The sequence below is a fragment of the Tursiops truncatus genome, chromosome 6 (assembly GCF_011762595.2).
Source record: "Tursiops truncatus isolate mTurTru1 chromosome 6, mTurTru1.mat.Y, whole genome shotgun sequence".
Classification (NCBI taxonomy): Eukaryota; Metazoa; Chordata; class Mammalia; order Artiodactyla; family Delphinidae; genus Tursiops; species Tursiops truncatus.
This window is the reverse complement of record NC_047039.1, coordinates 93,912,993-93,923,321: the sequence shown is the minus strand read 5'-3', so window position 1 is coordinate 93,923,321 and position 10,329 is coordinate 93,912,993. Positions and strand designations below refer to the sequence as shown.

At 35.4% G+C, this 10,329-nt stretch overlaps 1 protein-coding gene across 2 annotated transcripts in view; it reads right to left on the bottom strand.

The window, feature by feature from the left end:
• Positions 1–862: 862 nt before the first annotated feature.
• The window catches only part of UGCG (UDP-glucose ceramide glucosyltransferase), a 36,533-nt gene continuing 27,066 nt past the window's right edge, over positions 863–10,329 (bottom strand). For both annotated transcript variants that reach the window (XM_073806405.1, XM_004324628.4), the window contains 5 exons: positions 8,492–8,604; positions 6,857–7,035; positions 4,647–4,733; positions 3,961–4,150; positions 863–3,493 (listed from right to left, as the gene is read on the bottom strand). In XM_073806405.1, the coding sequence (XP_073662506.1) occupies positions 3,323–3,493; positions 3,961–4,150; positions 4,647–4,733; positions 6,857–7,035; positions 8,492–8,604 (740 nt within the window). In that variant the 3' untranslated portion in view covers positions 863–3,322. The remainder of the gene's footprint in view (positions 3,494–3,960; positions 4,151–4,646; positions 4,734–6,856; positions 7,036–8,491; positions 8,605–10,329) is intronic.

Here is a 10,329-nt window from a genome sequence, read left to right as displayed (position 1 = left end):
GTCCACCTACCCTCTGTGACCACAGCTTTCACAGTGGGTGTCTCAGCTTTTCACTCTAAAATAAGGGCAAGGGCTTTTCAAAGTTTGCCTAGCTATAAAACTCTAAAAGACTTACACCAACTTTTTGTTGATCGTTTCTTAAATGTTAGTGTTAGAAGCATACTTTACAAACCAGGAGGAAAGAGCTTGTTTACTGGGTCAAGGTGCTAGGAGTGGGGCCCCTGGCAGGCCACAGCCAAACCCCTTCTAGAGTCTTTCTCCCCTGGGACGAGCTCTCCATAGGAGCATTCTTCTCTCACGGGCTGGTGGTAAAACAGGCCTGGGGGTGCCTCTAAGCTTGGGAGGAGCCTGACCCTGGACAGTGTGTGGGATGACACGTAGTCTGTTTCTCTGTTAGATGTCCAGCAGCAAAGCCATTCCTTTCCTTTCCTTGGATCTGCCTTTCCTCGCCATTGGGGTGGTAAGATCTCAAAGGCTGAGTTCAGGTTGTAAGCGCAGGCGAGAGGGGACTAAAGGACGACTGAGTCTTTTCTAAATGTTATAATGGGCCAGAGCTTCTCAAATCTCCTTGCACAGAGCAAAGAGCAGTGCTCAGGCTCCACCCAGAATAATTAAACCAGACTCTGCAGGCAGGGCCCAGGCATCTGTATTTTTTTTAAGTTCTACTGGTGATTCTAACATGCAACCAATACAGAAAAGCCTGACTTTTAAGTTATACATCTCACCTGTAGCATGGGTAGAGGGACGATTTCAAAATTAACACTACAGAATTCTTCAAATAATTCTGCTGTGAATGGTGGAACATGTTAGATTATTTATAAAAATATAAAAGACAAGAAATGAAAATACATTATTGCTAATGTTTTGATTGTATTCAAAGTTTTATTTTTTGAACAAAAAACTTAAGACAATGATTTTAAATAATAAACATGGTATATTCTAGACACTTGGTGTTTTTTTTTAGACAGTTTATTAAATTTGGACTCCTACAGTTCTGCTGTGATGCTTTCTTCATCATTATAATAACATTTATATTATTTCTTGCCATTTTATCATTGCTCTAAACTTGCTAAACAAAGAGTCACTCTGTCTGGTTAAGTGAAGCTTCACTGGAAGGAAATACTCCACTACCACATTAAAAACACACATATACAGAACAGTCATTTTTTATATTTACAAACACAAGAAGTCTGTCCAGCCATTTGGGTTTTGTTGTTACACTGCCCATACCGAGATCAGCAAAAAGCTAAGGAATAAGCAAGATTTCACTTCAGCAGTGCAAAGGATGGCATCAACCAAACTTCGTTAAACAAACCAACAAATTACAAACACGGTCAGCAAAATTCAGCTTGCATGATACTGACTTAAAAAAATAAACAGAGTGGGTCACAACTAGACTGGTTTTCGCTATGCAACTTTCCTCAGGGAACAATACTACCCCCGTTTCACGTAGAAAGGAGTATGCATCAAAGCCTTTGTTCATGAAGAAAATGCCCTTCAAACAAATTCATCATAAGGCAAAAAAAAAAAAAAAAACAAAACGGAAAAACTGAATGAAACAGTTTGGCCCAGAGAAAGCTTGTATATACTGTGTACACTCAGTATACACCCATTTACAGATATACTGCAATTTAAACCATGTATATACTCATTAGACAATTAAATGAAATTGGCTCAGTGAAAAAGTGTCCATTTTTTATAAATATGTAGTTATTGCTAATATGTGACACATTATGCTTTGACATGGAAATTGCAGTAACTTAAGAGTTTGAAGCTGCCATATTGCCAGTGTCAGCCCTGCAGCAGGCATTCATATGGACAACATGCCATCCAATCCTGAAGAAAGAGCAAAACGTCCACTACAAAAAAAAAAAAAAAAGAAAAGAAAAATGAAAGGCTTATGCACTGTCCCTTACATTTCTGCCTATTCCTTTTTTTTCTTTTAAACAAAAACAAGTCCAGCTCACCACAAGTTAAGCACAACCTGACAAGCGAGTTCAGCGGCATCATGGGGAGAGAAGAGTGAAATACAGCATGCATTTACAACCAGAACTGCTCTAGTCTATTTTGTCATACAAACTGGAATACAAAAATCCAATTTAAATAAGACTAGACTAACAGTAATAGTAAATTAAAAAACAAAACAAAACAAAACACACACACACACACACACACACAGACCTAGTTGGATACTGATTAATTTTAAGAGTAAAACTCATCCTGTCCCCTCTTAATACTCTACTGCAATTTATTTATTGATGGCTAGAATATTTATTTACTTAAAAAAGATATTAAATACCTGTATCATGAAATTACATTCTTTTTTAACAATAAGACAGACCGTGTAAGAAAATAGCTCATGTGTGAAATGTGTCTGAAATGCATTTTTCCTCACAACTATCAAAACATCCATTCACACTAAAACAAACCCCCCACCCCACCCCCTGCAAAAAGTTAAGGAAAGATGGGATGGGTCAGGTGAGGAGCAGGGAAGGAAAGACTTACCAGCACAGTGATTAACAATGGTTCAAGACAGAACCAACAAGAGTTGGTCAAAAAGATGCCTTCAAGACATGGCTACAATTAAAAACCAAACTCAACCACTTTTGGTTCGTTGCGGTGAGACCGAAAAAATATTTCTCACAGATTCATATAAATACTAGACTCCAGCTTTTTTGTTATTATTATTTTTAAAGTTTTTCCATTTGTTTTTGCAAGGCCTAGCTACCATATTACAGTTTATATTTCCTCTGCAACGACTACAAGAGGTAGGCATAAAGCATGAAAAAGTTTCTCAGTTAGTACCTCACTGCAGGCAGTTCACTGCATTAAACCTTTCACTTTAGACATGAAAAGGGACTGCACCTTCTGGTCTTTTCGAGCCCCCCAAACAAAGCTGTTGCCATCCCATACATATTCTAAATGAGTGTACTCACCAATAAGAAACTTTCTCTACTGAAGGATACTGTCATAGTGTTTGTTGCAGAACATTCATATATATATAGATAGATTTATTTATTTATGTATTTTTAAAAAGTAAACAAACAACCAACAACAAAAACCGAACCCAGGTTCCTAGAACCAATTCTCTTGATTCTCTACTTCCACAAAATAAAGTATAACGATTTGGCCAAGACTACAGATGTGTTTTTTTTTCTTTTCTTTCCTTTTCACAGATACAAGTGCCATGCAAAATAAATTAGAGAACAGATACCAAAACATACATGTGATAAAACTACTGAAGGTAGATTTTTTAAAAGCATTTATATAAACATAATTTATAATCCTCTTTTTTTCCTTATGTACAGTCACAAAGCTGTAGTTAGACATCTAGGATTTCCTCGGCTGTGCCTCCACAGCGCAGTCTGTAGCGACCAGTTCTCCAGCTTATCGTTGGGTCCCATAATGCCGACAAAAAAATGTATATTGTCATGGATTCACGGATGAACCAAGCTACAGCATAATCAAGTTTTGAAAAACACAGTGTGCCACCCTAGGAATTAAAAAAATAAATTATGGACTGTCAGACTGAAGACACAGTTTAAGAAATGAAATTCTTCAATTTCACTCTTTTAAATACACTATATAAAGTCAAGTCTGCTTCTTAAGATAATTCAACTGTCATGCTATATTGGTTAAGGAAATGTTAATTAGGAAGAAAAGCAGCATTAAAATAACTGCTATCCTAACATATTCTTAGTTTGAAGACTTGTTGATTTGCTTAACATCATTCTTTTTTTTTGAGCCTTAATAAAAGTGATTGTATAATCAGCTGAAAGTTGAAAATCAAGTTCCATTTTGTGTCCACGTTCCACTAAGGAAAGTAATGCTTAAACCTGATTTTAACCTTCACTGGGAGGCTGAAGAATGGCTCAGATAGATTTTCTTCAACTTCTTCTAAATCAAAAGTGTTTTAGTTCCACCAAATGACTGCCAACTTTCCCAAGCCTATCCACATACCTGGACACCCCTGAGTTGAATGTAGTCAAATATAAACCATGCCAGGCAATGACACATGAAAAATACCATAATATCCCATCTGAATACATGGTGGGCTGCCCATCCAATAATTAAACTGGCAACAAAGCATTCTGAAATTGGCTCACAAATTATTGTTGCAGGAAGCATGTTAATTCGCAATTTGGTCCACCTTAAACAAACAAACAAAAAGGGATTTTTCTTTAAACAACAGCCTGGTTACAAGACTAATCAATTTTTCTCAAAATGATCAGCATTTTATCCTGTTATATAAAAGCCTTTTATATAAACTTTAAAGAGTATTTAATGAATCTCTTTTCTATTTTTATTTAGTATCTCAAAGAAAAAAGTCTATCAATTCATTTGTATGGCCTATACTCTGATGAATAAAGATCATAAAATTCAAAGGGTAGAAAGTTAGAAAATAGAGATTGGCATAAAAAATTCAAAGTCTCAACACCTCTTTTTTGAAAGCTTTCAGTGTTACAAAGGAAAGAAAATATACTTAGACAAATTTATTTTAATAAGGAAGTTAACCTCTCTTTTCTGGAAATAAAAATCTGACTTTTAGTTTTTTTGTTAAAACCAAGTTAAAACCATGTAAAAATTACTCTCCCTTCCCCTTTTCTTTTAATAAAGTATAAAAAGAAGAAATCCAGCTGATTTACCTGATCATTCTGGATTGAAACTGAGAAATTGAATACGAGCCAGAGTTTTGCATTGCAACTTGAGTGGACATGGCAAACCTCCAACCTCTGAAAATTAAGACAATTATAAAATGAGCTATGATGATGAACACATGCAAGCATGACTGATTATGCATTTATTCATCCCTATAAAGAGTAAGAAGCGTCATTTCAGTAGCCAAGATATGGAAGTACACACACACACACACACACACACACTAGAATATGACTCAGTCATAAAAAAAGAATGAAATCCTGTTATTTGCAACAATGTGCATGGACCTAGAGGGTATTATGCTTAGTGAAATAAGTGAGACAGAGAAAGACAAACAGTCTGTTATCACTTATATGTGGAATCTAAAAACTAAAACAAATGAATGACTAAACAAAAAAGAAAAGACTCACAGACTTAGAGAACTAGTGGTTACCAGTGGGGAGATGGAAGGAGCAAGGGGTAAGATAGGGGAAGAGGATCAAGAGATATAAACTACCTTGTATAAAATAGGCAACAAGGATATATTGCACAGCACAGGGAAATACAGTCATTATTTTGCTATAACTTTAAATGGAGTATAATTTATAAAAATACTGAATCACTATGTTGTATACCTAAAACTATATAATACTGTAAATCAACTATATTTTAATTAAAAAAAAAAGTGAGCAACTGTCAGTGTTCAGGGTGAGCCTCGTCCCAGGATAGCACCCTACGTAGGGTATATCATACTTGTACACATTTTAGTCATTACAGAGGCCCATGATAGTACCGCCTAAGAAATGGAAGGAACAACCCCTCAGTTCACAGTTTAATAAACTTAAAATACAGACATTCTGAAAGCACTAAATAGAGTGGGTCCTGTATTTAATAGTTTAGTCTCTGAACACTATTAATCAAAAAAAAAGGGCAGGGTGTGAAACCAAAAGTGGTATTCTGTATCTCATGAGAAACGCTATGAAACCATGGACCACATTAACACCATCAGGAGAGAAGTTTAAAAACATACTTCACATCTTTAGTAAATTATCAGACAAGGAAATGACCCCCTTTAAAAAAGCAAATGAGTGTCACTGTGTGATACGAGAAATGTTATTAAGCCAATCATGTGAATCATTAGGTGGCTTCTTAGCAAGGTATGAAATAATCTACTGAGAAATTTCAAAATCTGAAATCATATTCTTTAAATTTTCACCTACCGGCTTATGACTGCACTGACATTTTTAATTCTTCTAAAACACATAAAAATTTACATCCATAATAATGAAAATTTATAATCACAGAGAAGCTTCAATTTAATAACTTCAAACCATGCAGTTTTTTTTTTAGGGTTTAAATGTATTTATTTTATTTTTAAATTGAAGTATAGTATAACATTAATTTACTATGTTGTGTTACTTTCAAGTGTACAGCAAAGTGATTCAGTGTGTATGTATCTGTATGCTATACAGTAGGTCCTTGTTGTTTACCTGTTTTATATAGTGCATATATGTTAACCCCAAACTCCTGAGTTATCTCCCCCACCCCTCCTATCCTCGTTGGTAAACATAAGTTTGGTTTCTATGTCTGTGAATTTATTTCTGTTTTGTAAATAAGTTCATTTGTATTGTTTTTTTAGATTCCATCTATAAGTGATATTATATGATATTTGTCTTTCTCTGTCTGACTTCACTTAATATAATCTCTAGGTCCATCCACGTTGCTGCAAATGACATTATTTCATTGTTTTTTATGACTGAGTAATAGTCCATTGTATATTCAGACCACATCTTCTTTATCTATTCATCTGTTGATGTGCATTTATGTTGCTTCCATGTCTTGGCTATTGCAAATAGTGCTGCTATGAACATTGGGGTGCATGTATCTTCAAATTAGTGTTTTCTCCAGATATATACCCAGGAGTGGGATTACAGGATCATATGGTAACTCTATTTTTAGTTTTTTTAAGGAAACTCCATACTGCTCTAGAAACCACATTAATTTGAAGAATGTAGAGAAATTAGAACATTTATTTGCTTCATTAGTACATAACTGAATAATTAATAGGAATTACATTCTAAAAGTATTAAACTATTCTGTACTCACTAGCAAAAAATAAAATAAAATAGCTCTTAATCCATGGGTTTAACAAACAGAGTAAACCAACAGAAGTTAGGAACCAAAAATGTAACAGCCTAATTTAATTTAGTTTTCTTACCGGTCAGCTATTGCTTTGGCCATAAAGTAATCTTCAGCAATGTACTGAGCAAAAGCTATAAGCCCTCCTGCTTGATCTAACACATCCTTTCTCATTAAACAAGACATTCCCGTCACACATTTGAAACCAGTGACATTGGCAGAGATATAGGACCTTGGATGAGAGGTTCCAAAATACACCTGCCAAAACAAAGCCAAAAACGTATGTATACAATTAGAATTTTATGTTAAAAGTATGATGTTTATAAATTCTTTTTCCTAATGAATTTCAGTATGATTGGGTGAATATTCTATTATTCTTACATAAATTACCTGAATAAAAAGTGGTACAAAGTAATATTTACATATAGCAAGCAGTCAATAATTTCTTATTTGATTGACTACACTTGTTATTATCACCATTACAAAGAAGTATTTACTTCTAGGAGGGAAAAGTATATTTTATTCTCAAATAAATACTGTCTTCTCTAAAACTCCAAGATTTAAAGATTTACTGAAGTAAAACTTAATTTGGATTTGAATCAGACAGGTAAAAAATATCACTCACTTCATATAAAATATTAATATTTAATGTGTTGTTTTCAGAATGTTCATGTAGATATACACACATCTACATATATAGGTATACGTACGTACATGTATATGTGTATATGTATGCATGTGGCTACACACATGCGTACATTCATACACACAATATTTATAGGTACATCAACCAATAGAACAATCCTATTTCTTAATTCCTTTTCTTGTGTCCTTTTATATAGCTAGCTATTTCCTGCCGGTGTCACTGAGCTTCCCAACTTCCCCATTTTTCAATGTATTTTTCATAAATAGGGTGGATACTAATATTCTGTCTTCCATTTTACTGCCCTTTTCCTAGATGTGCTTTGAAGTAATGAGAAATGCAAACTACTAAATTAACGGTAGAATTAAATGGTCATCACCCAACTTATCAGATATAAAACCTATTTATTATTTACATCTTAGATATGCTGCCTTTTGTAATTAGTCATCTCTCTGTATCCTAGGGGAATTGGTTCCAGGAGCCCTGTATCAAAATCCACCGATGCTATGTGCGTATTATCTACACCTGTCAGATTACTTATAATACCTAATACAATGTAAATGCTATGTAAAGAGTTGTAAATACAATGTAAATGCAAAGTAAAGAGATGTAAATACTATGTAAAGAGTTGTAAATACAATGTAAATGCTATGTAAACAGTTGCTGGTGCAAGGCAAATTTACACTTTGCTTTTTGTAACTTTCTGGAATTTTTTTTTCCGAATATTTTCGACCTATGGTTGGTTGAAGCCAAAAACGTAGAACCCATAGACTTAATACAGTTAACTTCAGGTAGCTCATCCCAACTCTCAGCATAGTCTCAAGCTTCTGGGAGATTAGGGATCTGATAACAAGAATATTATTTAATACATTTTTATGCGGGCCTCTCACTGCTGTGGCATCTCCCACCGCGGAGCACAGGCCCAATGGCCCACAGGCCAAGCCACTCCGCAGCATGTGGGATCCTCCCGGACCGGGGCACAAACCCGTGTCCCCTGCCTTGGCAGGCGGACTCCCAACCACTGCGCCACCAGGGAAGCCCAAGAATATTATTTATAACCATTGCACTTACCTGTTCTAGTGTGGCGGCAAAGCCCTGTCTGTCTGCTACATAGGGCAGCCCGTGAACCAGGCCTACTTTCTCTGTCATTTGGTTAACCATGTCCGTGAGTGTGTCTGGAATCACTAGGATGCAAAAGAAAAAAAGGTGCAGAGGGAGAGAGGAAAAAATTTCCTTTTAGTAAAGTGCCCACTAATGTAAAATATAATTTATGAGTTATTAAATTCTTAAATGTTTTTCTTTGTATGTGGGTCTAATAAAATGAATCTCAATCACTTTTCTGAGTAGAATACAAAATTTCAAAGAGGTTAACTTATGGTAGTGAATTTATTCTGGACACTTGCAGGTTGGTACATACCTAATATGTAGCAGGGGCAGGATGTACCTTGAAAACTTTAACAGTCCGTTTCTGAACCTCCCAACTGGAATAATGGACAATATGTCCTAGTACAAAAGGTACAGGAGCAGAGGTCAAAGGGGCTCAGTGTTCACTATGACTCCTCCATTCCAACCATAGGGAATGAGCCTCCTCTTTCTGGGGGTATGAGATATTCTCTCTCAAAACTGCTAATTGGAACTGAATGAGAATATACTTGACAGAGATTGATACACTGAAAACATAGCAAATATATGATAGTAAATAACTTAAGATAGCAAATGTGAAAAATGAATGTAATCTCTGACCATGAATTGATAGATTTGTAATCTAATTAAGTAGGAGTGCCACACTATTAATTTTCAAATTTGCACATTTCAAGCTGATAAAATTTAAATCATTTCCCCATTTTTAAATAGCAAAAATATCATATCATTTTATACGACTTCATTTTTATTTCCTTCAAGTATTTAACAACTAAATCTACTGTATAAAAGTGTATTTGGACCTTAAATACAGGTAGTCTGGGTAGTGGTTCTCAACTGCTGCTCTGTAGGGGACATTTGGCAATGTCCAGAGACAGTTCTGGCTGTCACAACCAACAGCGGCTACTACTGCATCTAGTGGGTAGGGGCCAGGGATGCTGCTAACCACCCTGCAGGACAGCCCTGACAACAAAGAATTACCCAGCCCAAAAGCGTTGAGGTTGAAAAACTTGCGGTAATTAGAATATAATAGAATATTATAGAATACCAAAATTATTGTAAGTATAAATGTTTAAAAATGCAAAAATACAAATTATAATGTCAATATATTGATATTGACATTGTAATTTCAATATAATTGAAAACATTATTATTGAAATAATTCCTGATAAAATCAGCTAGGTAAAAAGCCATGAATGTATTCTAATAAATGTATGTAATTCTAGTAAAATATGCACCTATTAATTTCTGTCCCTTTGCATGAGACAGTACATTGCACATGCCACAAACAGATTAAAGTAAAAGATGTCACATGAATAAGGGAAAACTTACACCTAGAAAAAGCTCATAGACTATATAACAGACCACGACTATTTTTTTTTTTTTTTGGCTGCATTGGGTCTTTGTTGCGGCACGTGGGCTTTTCTCTAGTTGCAGTGAGCGGGGGCTACTCCTTGTTGAGGTGTGCAGGCCTCTTACTGTGGTGGCTTCTCCTGTTGCAGAGCACGGGCTCTAGGCGCGCGGGCTTCAGTAGTTGTGGCGCATGGGCTTCGTTGCTCCGCGGCATGTGGGATCTTCCCGGACCAGGGCTTGAACCCGTGTCCCCTGCATTGGCAGGTGGATTCTTAACCACTGTGCCATCAGGGAAGTCCCGACTATTTTTTTTTTTTAATAGTTGGAATTTTCTCTTCAAAATGAAAACATTTTCATACACGTAACATTCTAGGTTAGTATAAAAAACATCAAAATCTTAGTAAGTATAACTTGAC